Source organism: Rhincodon typus, chromosome 7, assembly GCF_021869965.1.
Source record: "Rhincodon typus isolate 14 chromosome 7, sRhiTyp1.1, whole genome shotgun sequence".
Taxonomy (NCBI): Eukaryota; Metazoa; Chordata; class Chondrichthyes; order Orectolobiformes; family Rhincodontidae; genus Rhincodon; species Rhincodon typus.
Genome location: NC_063338.1, coordinates 81,359,263 through 81,385,490, shown reverse-complemented (window position 1 = coordinate 81,385,490; position 26,228 = coordinate 81,359,263). Strand labels below are relative to the sequence as shown.

General features: G+C 42.6%; 1 protein-coding gene across 1 annotated transcript in view; it reads left to right on the top strand.

Annotated features, from left to right (window-relative positions):
- si:dkey-219c10.4 (high affinity cGMP-specific 3',5'-cyclic phosphodiesterase 9A) overlaps positions 1-26,228 on the top strand; it is a 123,626-nt gene that overhangs the window by 48,143 nt on the left and 49,255 nt on the right. Inside the window, exons 3-6 of the mRNA XM_048599250.1 lie at positions 12,641-12,800; positions 17,030-17,081; positions 19,933-20,035; positions 25,128-25,270. Of these exons, the coding sequence (XP_048455207.1) occupies positions 12,641-12,800; positions 17,030-17,081; positions 19,933-20,035; positions 25,128-25,270 (458 nt within the window). The remainder of the gene's footprint in view (positions 1-12,640; positions 12,801-17,029; positions 17,082-19,932; positions 20,036-25,127; positions 25,271-26,228) is intronic.

Sequence of the window (26,228 nt, the reverse complement as noted above, 5' to 3'; positions counted from 1 at the left end):
AGGGTATAAAAGAAGAGAGCATGTGGACAAAGACAGGAAAGTGAACTGGCATCTGCCAGAGTTATCAGCTCTCAGCTTTTGAGAGAGAATCACTGGCTCTCACATCTTCTCTACATTTTAGAGAAAGCTCCATCTAAATCAAAGATACCTATGGCACAACTAGTTAATATTCCTGACAGAAGAATTGACAGAGAAGGCATTCCTGACAGAACATTTGACAGAGAAGGCACAGAACATTCTGGAAGACACGTCACCTAGCTGTAATTTTGAGAGACTTAATTCTATGTCTTTCTTTAATTTTACATAAGTGGGATTTGTATTTATTGGAACAGCATACCATTAGAATCTTGTTTTATTTGGGAATAGTTAGTAATGAGAAGGGGTTTATTTGGTTTGTTAATAGTTTAGCGAATTTTTTCACTGTCGAGTTAGATATATAAGTTGTTACTTGTTGATTATAAAGTGAGTGTCAGGGATTTATTTTATTTAACCACTAGAAGTTGCTGAAAGGCAGGTTACACCACTTTTCACATTCCTTTTACAGATTATAGGTGAGGTGCTTCTCTTTAGGTGTTTTGGTTTTAATTCTCAGAAGGGGGGGGGTTCAACCTCCACTTGATAACAATAGGAGAAACACAGAGGATGCAGTTTTAAACTGCTTTGCAAATGAAGCAAATGCAAGATGAGGAAAATATTTTTGACACAGCGAGCAGTTAGGGTCTGGAATGCAATGTCAGGATGTGTGATTGAGGCATATTTAATTGAGGCATTCAAGAGGGCATTTGATGATTATTCACTAGAAATAACATATAGGGTTTTGGGGAAAACATAGAGATTGGCATTAGGTGAAAGTGCTCAGCGAGCCTGGGCAGACATGATGGGCTGAATGGTCTCCTTCTGCACTCTAACAACTCTGTGATTCAGTGATTTATTTGCAGTACAGCCTGAGGAAGTGGACTATATAGAACAGGGACAACAGTATGACTACTGGCAGGAGGATGCAATAACAGTGCAACCAGTTTAAATAAACATGTTCATTACAAAGATGGTTTTAGACAATTATCATAGCAATAGTTGTGTAACTACAGGGAAGAAAGCCAGGATGCATTTGTCGTTATATAACCTTTAATATGTTGTGCCTGACTGAATTTGATGCTCACTGTTATTCCTCCACCTCCACTACGTAGATATTGACATGAAAAAACAGTGCTTGTGTTTGAAGAGCTGGTCTCAGTAATCAGTCCCACTGAGATTATCACATTGTTTTATAAAAAGACTTTCTCATTAGGTCAGCAAGAGCTAAATAGTATCTTTACTAATTAGCACTGAGAGACTGATGAAAATGCTTACAGCTCATTTAATGACAAGACGAACAACAGATTTGATATTAGAAGTAGCAACATCTTTGGCTAACAGAGAGCTGGGTGTAAATGAACCCTGGTGAAACCATCTGGAAGGAGTAGTTATGTGTTCCAAGATCTTCACAACAGGAGAAGTAGTCACTCAGCCTTCTGTTATCAAAACAAAACAGATGAACCTGACAATGAGACATTGAAAACCAATGATACACTTGTGAATTTATTTTTAACCTTTCTATGTACTTCAACGTTCCCGAACCATGTATTAGCAGGCTAAATGATAACAATGGCAGTAATGTGGAAAAAAAATAAATGCCCTTTTTTTGTTTGATGTCCTGAAGATTTTTGCTTGATCCTAGTTGATGGTATTACTGGACAAGTCAGATCCCAGGCAGGAACCCAACTTGATTGATCAATGTTTTTGTTTTGGTTTTAACAAAGTGGTATCTCATTGAAAAATGAGCATGCAATGCTTCAGAATAGACTTTAACAATAAAACGGAACTTTCAGTTTCGCTTCCAATTTGGGTAGTTGATAGTCCTGAGAAGACCTTGGAATGGGACAGCTTTGCCTTTGACAAGCGATGCATATAGTGAGTCCACATGTGAAATAACTGCACAGAGGGCCATTTTCAGTCGCCTTAATTTACATGTGTATAGTACACCACTGGCTGTGACCAGCCAGCTCTGAGTCAGCCCCTGATGTCTGGAGACTCTCTGAATCCCTGTTTAGGTCTGTCAGCCAGGCTCCCTGATTGGCTCAGGTTAACAACTGCAATCAAGGATCTCATAGTCAGTAAGATCCACCTGTTTCCAATCACTGCAGTGTCAAAACGCCGCTCATATAATGCACACACCCTACATCTAATACCACAGTAGCTTTAAGCCATTTGGAACTTCAATTTTTAACTGTAGCTAAGATATATTCTTCCTGGGGTTATTATACACTTGGGTTTCTCTGCACTCAGTTAAAACCTAGCACTCTAGGTTTTAACTGGACTACCCCTTTACTTCAAGGACTTAACTCTCAAAGTTGTGGTGGGGGAACAGTAATGTATTTAGTCAAGAGGGACCGCTATCTTGCAGGAGGTTACGGTACTGTCAGTCAAGATTGGAGTCTGCACACTGTTTGGTAGCTAGGCCTGGGGGATATATCCAACCACAATCCGGGCAGCGGGCTATGCTGAGTGCTGTAGGGCCACTGCAAGTAGTGCGGGAAATCGTGTACTGTCGAGGGGGGAGCTGCAAAGGCAGCAATCTGGGGTCTGGTCAGACTTTCCTAAGTCAAAGCCAGCCTTGTGGTTAGAGAGCAATCGGTTCTGGGGTTCCATGTGTTGAGCAGTTGAGAGGGGGATGGGAAGTTGGGGCAAGCAAAGGGTGGATCTGTGGTGATAAGGGGTGGAAGCTTTTAAGGCATGTGGTGGGGAGAGGAAGAGCAGGAACATGCGCTGAGGTGAGGGCAAGGATGGTGACTTGTGGAAAGTTAAGGTATAAGGAGAGTGTGCATTACAGAATGGGAGAGCATGGAAAGGGATGGTGACAGGGCGTCAAGGGCTACCCACTGCAAGCATGGCTGATGAAATCATTGAATAATCCCTTACCTAATGTGAGGCACAAACACAATACTGGGTCAGTGTTGCAATTAAGGCCCTGGTGCAGCCTGTATTCTGCCCTCAAACCCCCTCCCCCCAACAAAAATAAAGACAGAGTCCCCCTGGTCCTCACAGATCACCCCACCAACCTCCGCATCCAGCGTATCATTCTCCGTCACTTCTGTCACCTACAATCTGACCCCACAACCAAAGAGATATTTCCCTCCGCACCCCTATCTGTCTTTCGTAGGGACCGCTCACTCTGTAACTCCCTCGTCCTCTCCACACTCCCCACTAACTCCACCACCCTCGGCACCTTTCCCTGCACTGCAGGAAGTGCTACACCTGCCGCCTCACCTCCCCCCTCACCTCCATTCAAGGCCCAAAACAAACCTTTCATGTCAGACAGGGGTTCACCTGTACATCCACCAACTTGGTCTACTATATCTGCTGCTCCCGATGTGGCTTCCTCTACATCAGTGAGACCAAGCGTAGACTTGGAGATCACTTCATTATTTCTGTACGTGACAAATGACAACACCTTCCGGTTGCCAATCATTTTAACATCCCCTCCCACTCCCTAGATGACATGTCCGTCTTGGGCCTCCTCCAGTGTCACAATGATGCCACCCACAAACTGGAGGAGCAGCACCTCATATTCTGTCTCGGGATGTCCTAAACATGGAATTTACCAGTTTTAAAATCTCCCCACCCCTGGTCTCATCCCATGTCAGGCCCTGCCTCTCATCCCTGCCTCCTTGGCCTGACATAGCCTGTCCACCTTCTCTCCCACCTATCTGCCCCATCCATCCCACTGACCAATCCCCACCACTCCTACCTATATTCACCTATCACTTTCCCACATACCTTCCCCAGTGCCACCCCTCCTCTCTATATTTACAATCTGAAGAAGGGTCCCGAACCGAAACATCAACTTTCCTGTTCCTCTGATGCTGCCTGGCCTGCTGTGTTCCCTCAGTTCCACACTGTGTTGTCTCTGACTTCTTGGAGGATGTAGTCTATCACCCTTTGAAAGATGATGCAAGCCGAAGATACCCCAAAGGGAAAATGAGTGTACTCATACAGTCACCTTTGAGTATTTATAGTGACTTACCCCCTCAAGCTCCAGTTGGAGGTAGGCATGGCTCATATCTAATTTAGACAATATGTGACTCCTAGCCAGCTTTCTATACACATCTTCTATGTGTTGCATAAAGGATATGACTAAGCAGGGAATTATGGTTAGGGTTAGTGTTAGGAACGATATTGTCTTTGGATCTCTGAAGCTCCTGCGTGCCCTTTTCCACGTTTTTGTGGCAAAGGGCTGGTTCTTTGGTTTTCTTGTGATCAGATTTGTTTCAGTCAATAGCTTTCTTTGAGTCACGATGTTATCAATTTCACAAACCAAAGGAACCCTTAACATTTCCCAAAGTGCTGACTCGTTCTCACTGTATTCTGCCACTTTCTACGATTATGTCAAGAATTCAGTAACTGGTTCCCCAGCGCGTCTATCTTGCCGTGTTAAACCTGTATTGCTGCAATATAACAGATGGTTTGGGATCATAGCGATCTGCCACCATGTAAAAGAACAAAGAACAAAGAAAATTACAGCACAGGAACAGGCCCTTCGGCCCTCCAAGCCTGTGCCGATCCAGATCCTCTATCTAAACCTGTCGCCTATTTTCCAAGGATCTGTATCCCTCCCTGCCCATTCATGCATCTATCTAGGTGCACCTTAAATGACGCCCACCTTAAATGACCTTTTATTGTGCCCACCTCTACCACCTCCACTGGCAACGCTTTCCACGCACCCACTACCCTCTGCGTAAAGAACTATCCACGCATATCTCCCTTAAACTTTTCCCCTCTCACCTTGAAATCGTGACCCCTAGTAATTAAGCCTCCCACTCTGGGAAAAAAGCTTTTTGCTATCCACCCTGTCTGTACCTCTCATGATTTTGTAGACCTCAATCAGATCCCCCCTCAACCTCCGTCTTTCTAATGTAAATAATCCTAATTTACTCAACCTCTCTTCATAGCTAGCACGCTCCATACCAGGCAACATCCTGGTGAACCTCCTCTGCACCCTCTCCAAAACATCCACATCCTTTTGGTAATGTGGCGACCAGAACTGTACGCAGTATTCCAAATGCGGTTGAACCAAAGTCCTATACAACTGTAACATAACCTGCCAACTCTTGTACTCAATACCCCGTCTGATGAATGAAAGCATGCCGTATGGCTCCTTGACCATTCTATCCACCTGCGTTGCCACTTTCAAGGTACAATGGACCTGAACACCCAGATCTCTCTGTCTATCAATTTTCCCCAGGGCTTTTCCATTTACCATATAGTTCGCTCTTGAATTGGATCTTCCAAAATGCATCACCTCGCATTTGCTTGGATTGAACTCCATCTGCCATTTCTCCACCCAACTCTCCAATCTATCTATATTCTGCTGCATTCTCCAACAGTCCCCTTCACTATCTGCTACTCCACCAATCTTAGTGTCATCTGCAAATTTGCTAATCAGACCATCTATACCTTCCTCCAGATCATTTATGTATATCACAAACAACAGTGGTCCCAAGACGGATCCCTGTGGAACACCACTGGTCACAGTTCTCCATTTTGAGAAACTCCCTTCCACTACAACCCTCTGTCTCCTGTTGCCCAGCCAGTTCTCTATCCTTCTAGCTAGTACACCCTGGACCCCAGGCAACTTCACTTTCTCCATCAGCCTACCATGGGGAACCTTATCAAACACCTTACTGAAGTCCATGTATATGACATCTACAGCCCTTCCCTCATCTATCAACTTTGTCACTTCCTCAAAGAATTCTATCAAGTTGGTAAGACATGACCTTCCCTGCACAAACCCATGCTGCCTATGATTAATAAGCCCATTTTCTTCCAAATGTAAATAGATCCTATCCCTCAGTATCTTCTCCAGCAGCTTCCCCACCACTGACGTCAGGCTCACCGGTCTATAATTACCTGGATTATCCTTACTAGCCTTCTTAAACAAGGGGACAACATTAGCAATTATCCAGTCCTCCAGGACCTCACCCGTGCTCAAGGATGCTGCAAAGATATCTGTTAAGGCCCCAGCTATTTCCTTTCTCGCTTCCCTCAGTAACCTGGGATAGATCCCATCCGGACCTGGGGACTTGTCCACCCTTTTAGAATACCCAACACTTCCCCACCCCTTATGCCGACTTCACCTAGAGTAATCAAACATCTATCCCTAACCTCAACATCCGTCATGTCCCTCTCCTCAGTGAATACCGACGCAAAGTACTCATTAAGAATCTCACTCATTTTCTCTGACTCCTCGCATAACTTTCCTCCTTTGTCCTTGAGTGGGCCAACCCTTTCTCTAGTTACCCTCTTGCTCCTTATATAGGAATAAAAGGCTTTGGGATTTTCCTTAACCCTGTTTGCTAAAGGTATTTCATGACCCCTTTAGCCCTCTTAATTCCTCGTTTCAGATTGGTCCTACTTTCCCAATATTCTTCCAAAGCTTCGCCTGTTTTCAGTCGCCTAGACCTTATGTATGCTTCCTTTTTCCTCTTTGCTAATCTCACAATTTCACCTGTCATCCATGGTTCCCTAATCTTGCCCTTTCTATCCTTTGTTTTCACAGGGACATGTCTGTCCTGCACTCTAATCAACCTCTCTTTAAAAGCCTCCCACATATCAAATGTGGATTTACCCTCAAACAGCTGCTCCCAATCCAAATTCCATATGTATCAGTTTGTCAAAGGATTTTGACTCCAGGGCTTCTGAGTAGGTTAAACTCTATATGATACTGAATGTCGGACCACGAGTGATTAGGAGAATGACGTTTTGTTGGTGATCCCATTTGCCTGAAAAGGATATCTTATTCTTTTGGCACACTGGGGCCTATCCTCCACACCCGCATCTTCAGGTTCCAGTTTTCCAAACTGCAACATTTGGAATATTTCCCTGTCATGGTATTACCAGGTTAATTGAAAGTCAAGGCTGTCTGAAACTTTTATTACATGTAATAACTCAGGAAGCCTGACTGGAAAAGAACATAATTTATTGTTAAACACCAAAATAGAGCAACTACCCAAGGCATACATATGCTAGTCCCAGCCCAGGATATCAGACCTGTTTTAGTCTTTTTTCTAAACAAATTTTACAGAGATGTTATTACACACCACTGCAGCAAGTGGGACTTGAACACAGGTCTCTTGGCCCAGAGATAGGGACACAAACAATAAGATTCCCTCTGGGTCTGCTTTATTTTTTTCTTTTTTAATGCCCAGAAGTGCTTTCACACACAACTGAGTGACTTTCTCACCGTCAAAATCACAGTGACCTCTTCTTTACCTTTTCCTTTTTAAACACGAGCCATCACCAGTAAAACTCCCTTGTAGCAAATTAGATATTTACATGCAAAGCCTATTAAGTACAAATGTGAGCCATCTAAGGTGAGGCAGGGAGGATGTAACGAGAGAAGGATGGGAGTAAATCAAAGTGGAGTGGAGGGGGAGAAAGAGCACAGTATCCCCTATACTGTCCACCCCTCTGTAAAGCGTCGACAGCATTGATGGACACTGTATACTCCCTCTCTAAGGACACCCGAGCACAAATGTAACCACAGATGAGGCACAGATAGTTAGCAGATAAGGTCACCTCCAAAGCTCACTGCCTGGACCAGTTTGTAGCCACAGGGTCTGCTTGATGTGTTTTTTTTTTCGTTTTAACTACACCAGTAATCACATGTCTGGCTAATTAAATATTTACAAATAAAGCCCATTATGAGCAATGCAAACCATCAAAAGTGAGGAGTTAGGGAGAGGGTCTTTTTTATAATAAATTTAACCTATTTTTCTAACCTGTTCAGAGATGTTATTACACACCTTTGGAGCAGATGGGGCTTGAACCCATGACTCCTGGTCCAGGGTTAATGAGACTATTACTGTACCAGAAGAGGACCCCAGAGGCTGGGTAATAATTCCATGGTGGGATTTGAACCCAGATCATAAGAACATTAGTTGAACTTCTAGAATAGTAATGTAGTGATAATGCCATTAGACTATCAACTATTTCTAAATGGAGGGTGTGTGTGTCAGCTTTGTAAATAGAATCCCTACAGTATGGAAGCAGGCCGTTTGGCCCTTTAAGTCCATACTGACCCTCCAAAGAGCAACCCACCTGGACTCATTCCCCTACCCTGTAACCCTGCATTTCCCCTGCACCTAAACTACACATCCCTGAACACTATGGTCAATTTAGCATTGCCAACCCACCTAACTTGCACATCTTTGGACTGTGGAAATAAACCAGAGCACTCACGCAGACATGGGGAGAACATGCAAACTCCACACAAACAGTCACCTGAGGTTGGAATCGAACTCAGGTCCCTGGCACTGTGAGGCAGCAGTGCCAACCACTGAGCCACTGTACTGCCCTTTAAGCCTCTGTGGCTCAGGTGATGAGTTCCAGCTGGCAGCCCATTACTTGTTACCAAGAGAATTCATACTCAATGAATTCGATAGGGAGATTAATTCATGAGTTCCCATAGACTTTGTTGGGGTGATCAAACCTTCCTAACTGCTCACTGCATCAACATACTTACTTTCAATAACCTGTGCACAAGGACATAAGGTCCCTTTGTACATCAACATTTCCCATTCTGTCACCATTTAAATAATACTGTGCCATTCTGGTTTTCCTACTGAAGTGGGCAATTTCACTCTTATTCATGTTACTCTGCATCTGCCAAGAATTTTTCCAACTTATCTAAAATGATTCATTTATTCCTACTCTCTGTTTCTTGACTACTAACCAATTTTCAATCCATGTCACTATTCAGCCCCCAATCCCACATGCTTTCATTTTTCGCACTACTCTTTTATGTCAGAGTTTGTCAAATGCTTCCTGAAAATCTAAATACACCACATCCACTTGTTCTCCCTTTTCCATTACACTAGTCATGTCACAGAAAAGCTCTAATAGGTTTGTCAAACATGATTATCCTTCCAGAAATCCATGCTAACTTTAGAGTCATAGAGTTATACAACACAGAAACAGAACTTTTGGTCCAACTTGTCCATGCCAACCAGATTTCCTAAATCAATCTAATCACCATTTCGTCCTTATCTCTCTCAACCCTTCCTAATCATGTACCCATCAAGATGCCTTTTAAATGTTGTAATTGTACCTGCCCTAATCTCTTCCTCTCGCAGCTCATTTCATACATGCACCATGCTCTGTGTAAAAATGTTGCCCCTCATGTCCCAGGTGGCACAGTGGCTGGTGGTTAGCACTGCTGCCTCACAGCATCAGGGACCTAGGTTTGATTCCAGCTTTGGGTGACTATCTTTGTGACGTTGCACATTCTCCCTGTGCCTGTGTGGGTTTCCTCTGGGTGCTCTGATTTCTTCCCACAGTCCAAAGATGTGCAAGGTAGGAGGATTGGCCATGCTAAAGTGTCAAGGGGTGTGCAGGCTAGCTGGATTAGCTCTGACAAATACAGAGATAGAGTAGCAGGTGGGTTAGGGGATGCTCTTTGGAGGGTCAGTGTGGACTTGATGGGCTGAATGGCCTGCTTCCACACTGTAGGGATTCTATAAACCTTTCCCCTCTCACCTTAAACCTATCCCTTCTAGTTCTGGACTTCCCTACCCTGGGAAAAGATATTGGCTATTCACCCTATCCATGTCCCTCATGATTTTATAAACCTCTATAACTTTGTCACATGATGCTTTCTAAGTGACCAGTTATCATACTATTTTAAATGTACTTTAATATATTCCCTACCAGCAATGTTAGGTTAACTGGACTGTAATTCCTGCTTTGTCTCTTTGTAAAGTTTTAAATCGTGGAGTTATATTTCCTACCCTGTGATCTGCCAGGACTGTTTCAAAATATGCAGAATAAAGTGAGAGTAGGGTTAATTGGATAGCTTTTTCAAAGAATCAGCTCCAAGATATTGAGACAAATTCTTCTGTGATCCAAATTTCTTTGATTCTTGGCTGATCAAACCTTGCTCTGAATGTTTCCAGCCAGGGGTTCACAAAAAACGGAGCAAAATTATTGTAATATGCTGTAAAACATCACTAATGTACTGAAATATCACTTATTACTGTTCAGCACTCCTGGAAGTTTTACTTAGAAATCCAATCTCACAAAGTGAATGAAAAATCTCACTTTGGTTTAATGGAAGCATCTCACTTAGTTTGGTGAATGTACTTTGGTTGATGTTCAACAAAGTCTACTTTTGCAGTTTATTGTGTCAAACCTGAATCTGATTATGATGGATAACCTTGAGGAATATTTGTTAGTCAATACTGGTACATCTTACCTTGTTGAGCACAAATAATTAGCAGAAAACATGAAATAAATGAAAAATCTGTAGTTTGCAAATGGCCATTCAAAATACTAACCTAGGGTTGATCCTCTGCATTCAAATGCTGGATTTGGATATACAGGTTGAGGTTTGTTTTATTTCATTCATATTGGTTCACAGAATTCATAATGACCTTGTGCACATCATTAAAGGTGAATTATGGCTTAATTTTAATGTTTTTATTTTAATGTTTCAGTTTTTATTTATAATTCAGTATTCTTTTTGGAAATAAAATCCCCTGGCAACTTCTAAACTATATGGTAAGGATGGCAAAGAGATTTCCCTTGTGACAACATAATTCTTTCAGCACAGCTTCTTCATCCTCAAGTACATTCAGCACCTCAGTGTAACTGGTTTGTGGTTTGTAGACAAGTTTATCAACAACTTGCAGAACTTTGCCTGAATATCTAACATTGATTGAGGCAAAGTTGTCCCTGAAATTAGTAGCAGAGCAGTAGAAAATAAGGCTATAATTACATGTGGCTTTTGTGAACACAATGTACAAATGGAAAATAAAACTGCATTCCACCAGGTGTTAAAAAGTCTGCCACAATCACCAAGGTAATTAATGAGGTAGGATTATCTTAATTAATCCATTGAGATACCCTAACAACCGTAGAATCCCTACAGTGGGGAAACAGGCCATTTGGCCCAACAAGTCCACACTGACCTTACAAAGAGCACCCCACCCAGACTCACCATGCCCCCACATATCTGTAACCTTGCATTTCCCACGGCTAATCCGCCTAACCTACACATCCCTGGACACTATGGGCAATTTAGTATGGCCAATCCACCTAACCTGCACATCTTTGTGACTGTGGGAGGAAACCAGAGCACTCAAAGGAAACCCACACAGTCATGGGGAGATACATGCAAGCTCTACACAGACAACCGCCCAAGAGCTGGAATTGAACCTGAGCCTCTGGTGCTGTAAGGCTAAGTGGTGCTAACCACTGAGCCACCGTGCAGCACTTTAGCATCTAGTTATTTTTTAAGCAATTCTGAAGCTTTTCTCTTATCCTGCAAATAGAACTCAGGTGTTATTCTAGTGGATTTCACTTATTGTCAAACCATTTAACCTTTCTACTGAAGCGAAAGACAATGATTTTCAATAATTCTGAAATCTGATAATTTCAGTTCGGGTCATGAAGGATAAGAAGAGAATCAAAATCCTGATAATGACACAAGAAATATTTCCTTGGGCTGCACTTTAGTGCTAGAGAAATGAATTAGGAGAATGAACTTGGACATTTTAACCCTGATGAGAGATGACTGAAGGGGAATATTGTTTACTTATATACATCAGTAAGTGGAATGCTAAAGGTAAATTAGGGGTGTTATTTAAGTTAAATCCTGACTTCAGGATAGCTTGGTCATAGGAGTGATAAAAATCACATCTAGAACAAAAGTAAGGAGGAGCTAGCTGCTTCAGATTGAGTGATCAGTATTGCCGAAAAGAGAAACACATCACTGAAGTTTGTTGTCTTCCACTCACTGGGACCAAGTCAATGGTGGAGCAATTTAAAGTCCAGTAAGATGGCGGTGGATAGGGTGCTCCAGCTGGAGCTCCTCTGCTCCTCCTGTGCTTTTTCTTTTTTTTTGCTCCCTCTCTCCTCCCTTCTCTCGACCTTGAATACCCGGCCCTGGCCTCTGACTCCTAGCCTCCCAAAGTGGGGTTGGCTGTTGGTGGAGATGCCAGTGGCCCAAAGTGGGCATGCCAGTGAACAGCAACACAGAATGGAGCGTGACAGCAGCTGGTTTGTGGTTTGTAGACAAGCAGACCAGCTGACAGCACATAATGGTCCCCTGCGCTGGTCTGCTGCAGACAGCCTTTGGAAAAAGACAGTGATGTTTGTCTTTTTAACTTTGCCTTTTGCTTTTCTACACTGTACAGCTGTAATGTAATGTTTATTTTTCTTCATTTCTCTATTCTGTGACTAAGGATTGCACCTAGGTACCATTGTACCTAAGATGATGCTATAAGTGGCAACTTATAAACTATTCATTTGACTACTTGTGACAATAAAGCTAATTCTAATTCTAATTCTAATGCCGGAGCAATTAAAGTCACAATGAACAAGAATCCAGAATTGAAAGCTTGCAGGGCTGGAGGAGGGTTACAGAGATAGGGAGGACTGATGGTACAGAAGGATTTGTAAATAAGGATAAGAATTTTCAAACCAAGGATTTTTCAGAGTCAATGTTGTGTGCTGGCTATGATATGGGGAACAGAGATTTGGATGATTTCATGAGGTTACACTAAGGGTTTCATAGTGATGTGTATTCCTTCAATTTCTTCCAGAGGTTTTCCGAGCTGCTGCTGAAGCAGGTCCTTACGACATTTTGAAACTATACAACACAAAAGGCAACATTATAAACATCTCCCCAAAGCTGGAGTCCAATACTCGGCAAACACAGTACAAACTGGAAGTCGTTGCTGCTGATTGTAAGACCGATTCCTTAGGTAAGAGGCATCTTACCAGTTTAGTTCGAGCATTATATGATAAACCTAATAGTAATAGTCATTTGGTCACACAGACATTGAGAATTGCTGAAGGAAAGAAACATTTTGTCCAAGCTTTATATCTTACACTCATCAGGACAATTTGTAAGAAAATGAATTTATGGGGAAAGCTAACATTTTTATTGCATGAGAAGAGTGCACTCTCCTCGCTATTCATCCAGTATAAATATTAATTATTCCTTAATCTGTATTCTTGCAAATCATCCAGAAGAGTGCAAGATGAAAAGCTTTCACAAAGTCTAATGTTGCATGTGAGCAGAGCAACTCAAATGGCACAGTATGGACAGTGGTGAGAAGTCACAGCGTGGATAATGCAGAGTAACTAAACATAGCATAGGATGGGTGAGTGGAACTAACTCAACACAGCATGGTCAGCAATGCACAGTGTAAAAAGCATTTCAGCAACAACAGAATAGCATTGTGGAATGAAGCACAGAAGCTTGGTGTATTTTAGAGTAGTGCTTTAAACGCTAGCTTTTGCTGTCAAGGGGAAAGAAAAACCTGGAAGAAATGTGTAATTTGTTAACTGATGTAACTAAGATAGGGCAAAAAAAGGAAATGAATAAAAAGACCATGTAGAAAAATATCCAATAAACCTCTTTCCTGAAAAGTGATAAATATTTGGAATAATCTAGGTAATAGTGTCAAAGCACAGTACAGTACGGGAATAGGCCCTTTGGCCCACCAAGACTGCATTGACACACGATGCCTTTCTAAATTAAAAACCTTTTGCCTCTATGTAGTCCATATCCCTCTTTTCCCTGCCTTTTCATGTATCTGTCAAGAAACCTCTTAAACATTGCTATTGTATGTGCCTCCAGCACCTCCGCTGGCAGCACATTCTTGGCACTTACTAACCTCTGTGTAAAAAATGTCTCTTACATCTCTTTTAAACTTAGCCTCTTTTACCTTAAACCCATGTACCCTAGTAATTGACATTTATACCCTGGGCAAAAGACTCCGACTATCCATTCTATCAATGCCTCTGGTAATTTTTGTAAGCTTCTGTCAGGTCACCCCTCATCCTTTGATGTTCAAGTGAAAATAAACCAAGTTTGTCCAATCTCTCCTCATAGTTACTGCTCTCCAAACCAGGCAACATCCTGGTAAACCATTTCTGTACCCTGTCCAAAGCCTCCGCATCCTTTTGGTGACCAGAACTGTGCAAAATACAGTTGAGTACAAAATATTGAGTTTACTTAAAATTTAAATTTATGTAAATGTAAATTACCATGTTGTATATTAGTAAGAAAGTCAGCTTCAGTGAATCAAGTCATATTTAACTGCTGTTCTAGTCTTGCTGCAACAGTTGGTTACACCAGGCAATTGTATGACAACAAATTGATGCAAAATTCTTTCAGCAAAGCCTTTCCAGGTGCACCAATAATCCCATTTACTTTCTGACCAATATTTGCAACAAACCTCGAACACTGTGGAGTCTTACACACCAAGAGTATGAAGATTGACACAAATGCAAAACCTCTTTACTTAACACCATCCATTGTGGATTTAATTACCTTTCCCTCTGTAAATGTTTTATTGAAATCATCTGAGAATACAGTCCCTTTGTGGATGCTTTCTGTGCTAATTAACCAAGTGCTCCAATGAGGTGGCGTGCCTCTTGCAGAGACTGGGAAATGCAAGGCTCTTGATCATCCACTGAGAGCACTTGAGATATCTGTGGGTGGCATTCATGAGCTGCCTGGCAGTGGAGAAATGATGATCAAGATGGAGATGACTAAAACCAATAATGCACCAAATACGGGAGTAACAAAGCACCATCAAAGTTATGGTCAAAAATGACGATGGAGGGACATGGATTGACTGCACTTATCCATTAAGAAGACCCTTTCAGAATTATTGGGGATTTGAAGTGACGGATATTGACTATCTGCAGGATGTAATGCACATCAAATTCTTTATTGTGTCCTTCACGATCATTGTGGCATGTCTGGAATTCTTTGTGGTCTTCAAAGAGAAGAAAACCTGCCACAACCCTGCATTAACCCTCAGTGTACAAACAGTGTTCAAACACCTGTGCTGCCATTCTACCTTTCCCCTGGGTTGTGAATGATGGGTCTGATCATGTTGCCACACAATGCTCTGAGCAGTTTGTCCATACCTGATCTTTGTCCACCATGAAGGAGTTCATGTGGAAAACACCTTTGACCTCCACGTCCATCAGGCTTCGTTAGTGTTTGGGGTCCTGCAGGAAATGGAGCAGTTTGACCCTGTTGATTGGTTTCCTGAGCAGACTGTCAAAGCTATTTGGCAGAATGTCTTATCTCCAGAACTTACTAAAAAGGCCCATCCCGTCACACCCTTCCTATATGTCCAGAGTCTTAACTCCTCCTCATGTTGTCTCTGAAGTCGAAGAGCTGGGGACAAGACTGTTGTCCACCACGACGTGAAATGTGTCTTTGCAAAGAATGTCCATAGAGAGAATAAGGTTCATCCCAAGTAGCTCTGTTACAGAGAGCCATGTGCACAATGGGCCGTGCTGAGGCATGCACACTGAGACAATTATTAACTGTGGCTGGAGGATCATCAACTTGGTGAAAGCAGCTCTATGGCCTGTCCGAACCCTGCTGGTCTTCCAGTGCAAGGAATTATCCTTGACTGAATGTTGTAGATGGTACACTCCAAGATTCTAACTATGTGTTGTCATAAGATCATACAATCATAGAATCCCTACAGTGTGGAAAGAGGCTATTCAGCCCATCAGGTCCGCACTGACCCTCCAAAGGGCAACCCACCCAGATCCGACCCTCTAACCTAACCCCATAACCCTGCATTTGCCATGGCTAACCCACGTGGCTTGCACTTCCCTGGACACTATGGGCAATTTAGCATGGCCAATCCACCTCACCTGCACATCTTTGGACTTTGGGAGGAAACTAGATCACCCAAAGGAAACCCACACAGACACAGGGAGAACCGTGCATACTCCACAAAGACAGTCACCCAGAGCTGGGATCGAAGCTGGGTCCCTGGCACTGTGAGGCAGCATTGCTAACCACAGAGCCACCTGACAAAAATGTACACTGTGAATATTAAGTAATGTTAAACTATTGCACTTCAGAGTGCAACACGGTATACGGAGAAAAGTTAAGTCCTATTGCAGACAAACAGGAGGCTGGATGAACACAGTAAGACAGGCAGCATCTGAAGGAAAGGAAAAGTCAACATTTCGGATGTTATCCTTCTTCAGGGTACATTGGTTGTAATGTGACCTTTATCTCAAAATAGAGCAAGGTCCCATCACTATGGTTACCAACACAATAGTTAAAATCTATCGATTATTGCATTTGAAAATAATACATATTATGTTTTGTACTTTGGTGCATAGTTAACTTTTCGTCATGAAGATGTTATACAATTTGAAATGACTGTGTGCTCAATTGAGAGGACTAAAAACTCTATTGAAGGGTTTCTCAAATCTCCATTCATAACTTCCATATAGATGTCAGGTAAGAGGTAGAAAGAACTTTTTAAACAATTTCTCCGGAGTTTGCGCTGAATGTCTGCCAAATAGACAGCTGCATGAAGCTCTGGGTTAGACCACACCTAGAGTACTGTGTTGAATTCTAAGCATCACACTTTAGGAAGGATAAATAGGATGGGGTGCAGAATAGATTTACCACATCATACTTGGATGCTATGAGTTAAATTGTGAGGGAGGAGTACTTAAGTTACAATTTACAGCCTGGAGTAAGGAAGGTTAATGGGTGATTTGATCTAAGATTATAAGGGAGTAAATAATATTTCTGCTGATTGGTGAGCTCAGGTCAAGGGGCCAACTCTATAAAAATTCGAGTCAGAATTTTCGGCAATGCAATAAGGAAACACTTCCATTTGCAATGGTTAGTGGAAGTTTGGAATTCTTCAACAAATAGCAATTCATTTGAAATTGAAGATTGATACATTTTTTGTTAACCAAGGGTCATAAAGATTGTGGAGCAAAGAGTACATGGATTTAGGTCACAGATCAGCCATGAACTTATTGCATAACAGAATTGCCTTGAGGAGCCAGCTGGTTTCTCCCTTCTACTTTTCATGTGTTCCTATGATATTGGGAGAACTCCCTCTTTTACCACAGCGATCATTCTCTGCTAGAACATTTATGTGATAGAATAGGCAAGTAAATTAATCTTATTCTCTGCTTACAGGTTCTGAACTGGCAACGGCTTTGGGATTTGATCTGTTGGCTATGGAGAAAAGGTCTGTCTGTCAAGCCTGTATTTTGAAACATTCATTTTTAATATCTGCCAACATTTCTTTCCATATTCACCATAACTCCTTTGTAAAAGAAAACTGTAAAATTATAAGAAATTTTAAAAAGTCATGCAGAATCAAATGAGTAATAAAACAGAAAATGCTGGAGGTATTCAGCTGGTCTGGGAGGATCTTTGAGGAGGGAAACAGACTTAATAGTTGAATTCTGAAGAAGGGTCCCGACCCAAAATGTCTGCTTTCCTGCTCCTCTAATGCTGCCTGGCCTGCTGTGTTCCTCCAGCTCCACACTGTGTCATCTCTGACTCCAGCATCTGCAGTTCTTGCTATCTCTTAATGGTTGAATGTTTTTTCTGGATAAGCGTGAGTTGTGTTGAGTTTATTAGAAGGATTCTTGCCACAAGACCCAGTGAGATTTCTTGCCATTATCTTACCAAACTCACCTCATTAACTACCTACCCCTTCACTCAGGCACTTCATTCTAGCTCCATCTTACAACATGCCATTTCCAGAACCACTCGGCACTCACCAGATACACGCTGAAAGACCAGTATCCCTCACGCATGTGCCATCTTTAAAAGCCAGTTGTGTGTCTGGTCAAGCATTGTTAGCCTGGAGTTGCCCTGCACGGTTCTGGACACTGTCCCTGGTCATAGCAGACAGGGGAGTGGTGGCCCACTTTGTGGGCAGGGATCTGGAGGTCCTGCTGGATGGGATGGTGCAGATGTAGATCCTCCCCTTCCCCCAGGGGCCATAGTAGAAGCCACAAGAACTGACACTGCTAGCCTGTCTGAGTTTGCCACGAGATCAGTGCAGTCTCAGCATTCTGTAATGTAAGTGCCTCCATCTTCTCTCTGATACCTCAAACTCAATCTATCTCTGCTGCTGTACCCACCTCCCAACAAGGCTCATGCTCTGCCACTCTCACTACTGCCTAGAACATCTTCCCTACTTGCTGTCACTCAGCTCAACTCTTGATAGCAGTAATCCTGCCTGTCCTCTGTGCTGCCCAATCACTCACTAGGGTTACCTTGCCATTTGTACCATCCGTAATAGCTATGGCACTCACATTCGTCTCCTGTAATACCTGTCTTTCTGTCTCATTCCAAGAGAAAGTAGCTCCTAACAAGGCAGAAAGAGGCAAGATGGGTGATGGAATGCCTGATGTTTGACCCGTCACCACTTATGGGGAAGGGACCCTGACCCTGACTGCCCTTATGACCCTGACTGCCCTTGGACTATGTCCAAGCTCTTGGATTGATATTGGAGGTTACCTTTGACTTACAGTGCTGGGACCCCCTGTCCTAAGGCTGTCTCCCTTGACTTCACTGAAGACTGCCGACAACTATCACAAACTTCTTGGATTTGTGTTTGTGCAAAACAACAAGGCAAGACAGATGTAGAAGGCTCGATAAGCTCAGGTTGTTTTCTTTGGAGCAGAGAAGGTTGATAACAGTGCATAAGATTGTGAGGGGCACGGACAGGGTAGGAAGCAGCTGCTCCCCTTAGTTGAAGGGTCAGGAAGAAAGGGGGTTAATTTTAAAGTGAAACGCAGGAGGTTTAGAGGGGATTTGAGGAAAGAGTTTTGTACTAGAGGGTGGTGGGGGTCTAGAATGCACTGTCTGAGAGGATGGTTGGGATGGGTAACTCACAAGCTTTAAGATGTCCTTGGATGAACACTTGAAGTGTCATAACATTCAAGGCTATAGGCCTAGTGCAGGAAAGTCGAATTAGTGTACGTGGTCGTGTATTTTTGGCAGCACAGACTCAATGGGCTCAATAGACTGGATGATTCGATGATTCTAGGTAATATAAGTTTGGAATCTCTCGCTGCAGGGCAAGTAGACAAGGCAAGGCCATGCAAGGCAGTGATGCTGTGAGCATCGAGGTAGGCTCAAGAGAGTGCTAAGGGAACAAGTGAAGAGCCAAGAGATACAGCCTGGTGCAGTCCCTGAGCAAACACTGTCTTTGATGCAGCATTACACTGGTAATTGCAAGGTGCAGCACTGAAATGCAGAAACATGGATTGCAGATGTGGTATAATGTTTCTCAGAGGCTGGCACATGTAGGCTGCCAATGTCCATGGACATGGGGTGTATGTGGTGGTGTGCCCTTATAAGTTGTTGCCCAGTTGCTGAATTTGCCATGTACTGGCTCTGACTGCCCTATTGACAATTCTTGATGTCCTGCTTGTTTGGTGAGTTTGTAAAGATAGGAATCTGAGTTTTAACGAGGTGAGTTGCACCTATAGTAAAGCTATAAACCCCCATTCATTGGTAACCCACTGCTGCCAAGCAAGAACCTCGCCATGCCACTTGAGAAAAGCTTAAAAGCTGTAGTGAGATGCTTTTGACATGGAGATTGACTTTGTTGATTTCTCATCTGATTCTACCACAAATTACACTGTAGCACATTCCACTTAGATGCCCATAAATTTTCACCTGATATTTCAGAACGTCAAAGATCTTTCTTCAGAACCTTAACCTGAAATCTTTGTCTCTGTTTCTGTCTCCACAGATGGTGCCAGGCCTACTGAGCATTTCCAGTGCTTTCTATTTTTAATTTAGCTTTCTAGTGCCCACAAATGTTTTACTTTACAATTAAATGCATGTTCTTCTATTCTTGTAAATAAAACTTGAAACCCGCACTACAAAGACAAGAAACCTTCAGACCGTTTGAGATGATATCACTGATTGGAGGGGGAGCTGTTTACCTAATGGTGTCTCTTCATTCCTTTGGCGAGTCTATGATTTCAGCCTAAGAATCAATCTGAAGGAAATGATGTAGTGAACAACACATACAATAACATTTAAATCTGTGCAAAAATTTTTGTCCCTAGGTTACAGGCATTGGAGAAGAAAATTCTAGTTGAGTCTGCAGACATGCCATCCATCATGTATGAGATGAGAAATCGGGTAGAGTCATTTCGGGAGAAACTTGAAGTAAGATAAATCAATTTTGTGGATGATTAATGTCAAAAACTAAATCAAGCCAATGCATTTCCTTTCCACACGTTGAGCCTTTGCGTGTTTTGATTTTATTATTTCATTTGATTTTGTTATTTTATTAAGCATCTCCATGGGTCTATATTATGTCAAATATCTGAACTGAATAGTGCACCAAGGTTGGGACTAGAGGGTGGCATGGTGGCTCAGTGGTTAGCACTGCTGCCTCACAGCACCAGGGTCCCAGGTTTGATTCCAGCCTCGGGCTGCCTGTGTGGAGTTTGCACATTGTCCCCTGTCTGTGTGGATTTTCTCCAGGTGCTCTGGTTTTCTCCCATAGTCCAAAGATGTGCAGGTTAGGTGGATTGGCTATGGGAAGTGCAGGGTTACAGGGATGGGTCTGGACGGAATGCTGTTTGGAGGGTTAGTGTGACTCAATGGGCTGAATGGCCTGCTTCTGCACTGAAGGGATTAAATGATAGCATTGTTTATTCTCGTTCAAGAAGTTGTGCTGTTTCTTACATAATCTGAAAACATTTTACACTTCAGAAGAAGAATAGTCACGAAGAAGAGGATAATATGTCTGAGTATTACAGTTTAAATGAATTAAATGAATACCTGGACCATCTCCGATACCTCCCTCTCCTTCCTGGACCTCTCCATCTCCATCTCTGGTGACTGCTTCAACAGCGACATCTATTTCAAGCTCACTGACTCCCACAGTCACCTGAACTACACCTCCTCGCACCCACCTTCCTGCAAGAATGCAATCCCCTACTCCCAATTGCTCCGCCTCCACCACGTCTGCTCCCAAGATGGGGCATTCCACTCCCAAACATCCCAGATGTCCTCCTGTTTCAAGGACTGTAACCTCTCCCCTCTGGTGATCAAAAATGCCCTCAACCACATCTCTTGCATTTCCGGCACTTCTGCCCTCACACCCCTCCCGCCAACAAAAATAAAGACAGAATCCCCCCGGTCCTCACATATCACACAACCAAACTCTGCATCCAGCGTATCATTCTCCCCGCTATTTCTGCCACCTACAATCTGACCCCACAACCAGAGATATTTCCCACCCCACCCCTATCTGCCTTTCGTAGGGACCGCTGTCTACGTGACTCCCTCGTCCGCTCCACACTCCTCAATAACCCCACCACACCCAGCACCTTTCCCTGCAACCACAGGAAATGCTAAACCTGCCCTTACACCTGCCCCCTCACCTCCATCTCAGGCCCAAAGCAAACCTTCCATATCAGACAGGGGTTCACCTGCACATCCGCCAATGTGGTCTACTGTATCCACTGCTCCCCATGTGGCCTCCTCTACATCGGTGAGACCAAGCATAGACTCGGAGACCGTTTCGTAGTTTCTGTACGTGACAAACGACAACACCTTCCGGTCACCAACCATTTTAACTCCCCCTCCAACTCTCTGGGTGATATATCCATCCTGGGCCTCCTCCAATGCCACAATAACACCACACACAAACTGCAGAAGCAGCACCTCATATTCCACCTAGGGAGCCTACAGCCTGATGGCCTAAACGTAGAATTCACCAGTTTCAAAATCTCCCCACATCCAGCCTCATTCCATGTCCAACCCTCCCTCTCATCCCCGCCTCCATGACCTGACACAGCCTGTCCACTTTCTCTCCCACCTTCCGCCCCACCCATCCCACTGACCAATCCCCACCACTCCCTACCTGCATTCATCTATCATCTTCTCACCTACCTTCCCCAGCCCCACCCCTCCTCTCTCTATTTATTTCCTAGCTCCCTTCCCCCTCCCCATTTCTGAAGAAGAGTTCCGACCCGAAACATTAACTTTCCTGCTCCTCTGATGCTGCCTGACCTGGTGTGTTCCTCCAGCTCCACACTGTGTTGAATCTGAATCCAGCATCTGCAGTTTTGCTAACTCTAAATGAATATTGAAATTGTTTTATTAATTTAATCAGTCCTTTTTCCAGTTTTAACTATTGTATTAAGTATGGCAAGAAGTGAACAATAGAATACAAACTGTAGAAATGCAAGAAAGTTCATGCAATTGAAATAGATAACTGGAAATGTTTTTGGAGTATTTGCATCATTACTGTAAGCACATCACAGCACATTAAATCTTTCAAAACAAAACAATTGTGACAACTCCCTGTATTTCCCTTGGCAATCCCCAGTCTCGATTCCAGCCTTGACTCCAGCTCAGCTCTCCCCATCTCTTCTTAGTAGAATCATAAAATCTCTGCAGTCTGAAAGCAGGCCATTCAGCCCATTGACCCACACTGACCCTCCAAAGAGCATCCCACTCCCTGCCCTATTCTTGTAACCCTGCGTTTCCCATTCTCCACACTTCAGCTCAGATGTAGAATCGTCTAGACTGGAAATGTTAGCTTGCTATCTCTCCCCGGATGCTGCCTGACCCGCTGTGATTTCTAGCATTTTTTGTTTGCCATGGCTGATCCACATAGTCTGCACATCCCTTAATGCTATTGACAATTTAGCATGGTCAATCCACCTAACCTGCACATGTTTGGACTCTGGGAGGGAATCAGAACACTCGGAGGAAACCCATGCGGACAAAGGGAGAATGTGCAAACTCCAAAAAGACAGTTACCTGAGGGTGGAATTGAACCCATATCCCTGGCACTGTGAGGCAGCAGTGCTAATCATTGAGCCACTGGGGAATGGGCCTCCTGCCCCTATCCTCAGATACTAGGCTGTCGATTTTGCTTGTCAAAACAAACCATTATTATGTTGGAAATTTGACACATAGTTTCCAGTGATTGCACGTGCAGGTCAATGCAAAATCAGGAAGTGTGTTCTGAGTTAGCTGCTCCTGCAGAAACTTTGCTATGCTTTGTATCTCATTGAGAGAGTCACCAGTGACACGTATGAAAGGAGTGAAGCCATAGTAATTAGATAATCTCACCAGATAAAGTTAGGGCTTGTCTATTGTTATTGCTGGGTAGCACAGTTGAAATCAATTCCTGGAATTATCACAAAAGTTAAAAATTTTGAAAAGTACACAAAATTCTGCAAATTACCTGACCTAAGTTGACTGAAAACACAGACTAATTTTCTATACATAACAAGAATAACTATTCATTACAAATAAGTAGAACCCAGCTATTGGTAAACAATTATGAACCATCGGCATATAACTCAACTTGCTTTAACTCCCCTATAAACTCCCCCTTTACACAAGAATACACACAGAAACAGACACTATGGGTAGAGGGAATGACTGGGTCGGCATTTCAGTGGCTCTTGTTAACAAGGTCCACTGAAATGGTCCTTTTGGCTTGCCAGATGTGCTATTCATTGATTCTCCTTCTCTAGATGCTTTCGTTTGCTTGTAGAAGGCACAGGGTGGGCTGATTCACACTTATGAAGTCTTATGCTTTCTGGCTGAGAGCTATAGCTTCCAGCAACTGCTGGAGGGAGAAAGAAAACAACTACCTTCAAGTTTGAGATGCTTTTCACTGCAGAGCAAAAACAACTCCTTCTCCAGAGGTCATACAGCTTCTACGTCATTCTCACCTCCAAGCTGTTCAGCTATCTGGGAGCCAAGCTTTTATCATTAAAACTGATCACTAGTACACAGACCAATCTGCTGCTTGTTGGCAACTGAGGCTCCATTTGTATGCACTCCTTGGCTCCAGTTCATCTATAAACTCGGCTTCCAACTATTGCCTGACCAAACAGCTATGTAAACAGCACTTACAATGAATGTCTAGTGACTTGCTTTTAAAAAATGCAGCAATTTTTCAACAATCCTTTTTTTTCAGAAAAAAATAGTTCTTTTCCCATCTCACTCCACAATCAAAAGTACAGAAAAATAAAAAGATAAGATCTTTACACCATAGCAATGTAAGTAAACATTTAACAGTATAATGAGTCTTCAATAAGTTAAACAGCCTCTCAAGCACTAAACATTACATCTGACGTGTGGAAATTCATTTCTTCAGATTTTAATAATTGCTGGAAACTTTTAAGAATAAAAAAAGCCACATTTTTGAACTACTGTTCTTTAATAGGCCATTCAGCCCATAGAGCCTGCTGTACATTCAACAAGCTCAATAACTCCATCTAGGTGACCACCTCTATAACTCTTGAGTCCCTTGTCTGTTGAGAATCTATTTAACTCAACCTTGAATAAATTGAATGACCCAGCCTCCCACAGTATTCTGAGGAAGAGAATTCTACAGATTAACAACCATTCGACTAATAAAATTTCTCTGTATTACCACCTTTTATACTTAAGCTCTGTCCCCCACAGGAGGAATCTGGTTTTCAGTATCTACCCTGTCAAGTCCCCTCTGTATCTTGTATATTTCAATAAGATTAGATCTTATGTCAAGTCCCCTCTGTATCTTGTATATTTGAATAAGATCAGATCTTATGTTTCTAAAATCCAATGGATAGAGGCCCAACATGTTCAAACTTTTTTCATAAGATAAGTCTTTTAATGCAGGAATGAGCTGTGTGAATATTTGCTAAATTGCTTCTGATACAATTATATTCTTTTTCAAATCTGCACGGTATTCTAGATGTGGTCTCACCAAGGCCCTGTACAGCTGCAGGGCCCTATATTCCTTTCCTCTTGTAGTTATCAACAGATTTAATTTACCTTCTTAATCACTTGCTGTACCTGCATAATTTCCATTCTACTTCTGTACATGACTTGACATTGAATGAATCATTCTAATTTTAACTTCCTGGTTCATACTCCGCACATTTAATTAGGAATTCTTCAACTTCATTGGTTCAGGAGATATACAGTTGCTTGTCATGTTTATACCCGAAGACCATAAGATATAGGAGCAGAATTAGGCCATTCAGCTCGTCAGCTCCAATATTCAATAAGTTTCTCAACCACATTCTCTTGTTTCTCCCAGTCACACAGGTTCCTGACCCTTGTATAGGACTCCACACTGAAATGGCTTTCTAATTATGACATATTCTAGGGCTATAGCCCTTAGAAGGTCTGTGGGCAAGTGGAATTGTGATGAATGGTAACATTGTTTGTTCTTTACTAGCTGCAAATACATGTTCTTTCCTTCAACCTTATTAAAACTCTTTAATGTTCACAGAGTGTCGAACACCTCAGCTGGCTAGGGCTATTTAAAGAGCTGACGGAGGGAATGAATAAACCTTCACCCTTTTATCACAAATGTTCATTGAGAAAAACAAAAGAAGAGTGCCAGCAAGTCATGGAAAATTACCTGCAGATGAGGTAACGGATTGAGAGGAAACTTGCTGTGGTGATGCTATGCACCAACTAAACCCTCTTCTACATTTCTTTTTACTCTTTCAGGGGTATGGACTATGCTCATTGGGAAAGCATTTATTTTGCATCCCTAACTGCCCTTGAGAAGGTGGTAGTGAGATGTTTTCTTGATGCAATCTATTTGGTCCATCATGGGAAAAAATGAGCAGAACATGCAGGTGTGAATGAGGAAACAAAAGAGGCAAAGATAATAAATGAGAAGAGATTGGCAGCTCAGGGAATCCAAAAAGCTTCTAAAAACACAGAAATAGGAAGAAGGGAAGAAAGAGGAGGAGTGAGCCCAGTCAGGGAAGGGGAGCCACACCTGGAGTAACTCAGATACTAAATGAATACTTGCCATCTGTTTTTACCAAGGAAGAAGATTGTGACAGAGTCATAGTAAGGATTTCAAAGACATGACGGGCTAAAATTGGACAAAAAGATAAATGAATAAGGGTGTTATACATGATAAGCCACCGAGACCAAGTGTGATGATCTGAGAATCCTGAGGAAATCTCTATTCCTTGTAGATAACAATGGTAGTGCCAAGGGACCAGATAATTGTGGATATTACACCCTTGTTCAACAAACAGTGTGAGGATAAACCAAGCAATTACAAGACACTCAGTTTAACCTAGGTGACAGGGAAATGTTCAGAGATCCTGGAAAAAATACTAAAAGTCACTCAGAAGTATTAGTAATAATTAAGAAAAGTCAGCATGAATGTTTTTCTAAATGCAATTTATGTTTAACTAACTTGATTAAGATTTTCGGTGATGTAACACAGAAGGTTGATGAAGGTAATACATTTGTTGTGGATTCGTGGACATCCAAAAAGTGTTTGATAGAGTGCCAAATTTCTGCAAAATAGTAGCTGAAGGAATACCATCAGTGGAACCTTCTCAGCCTTGAACAACTTGGGCAG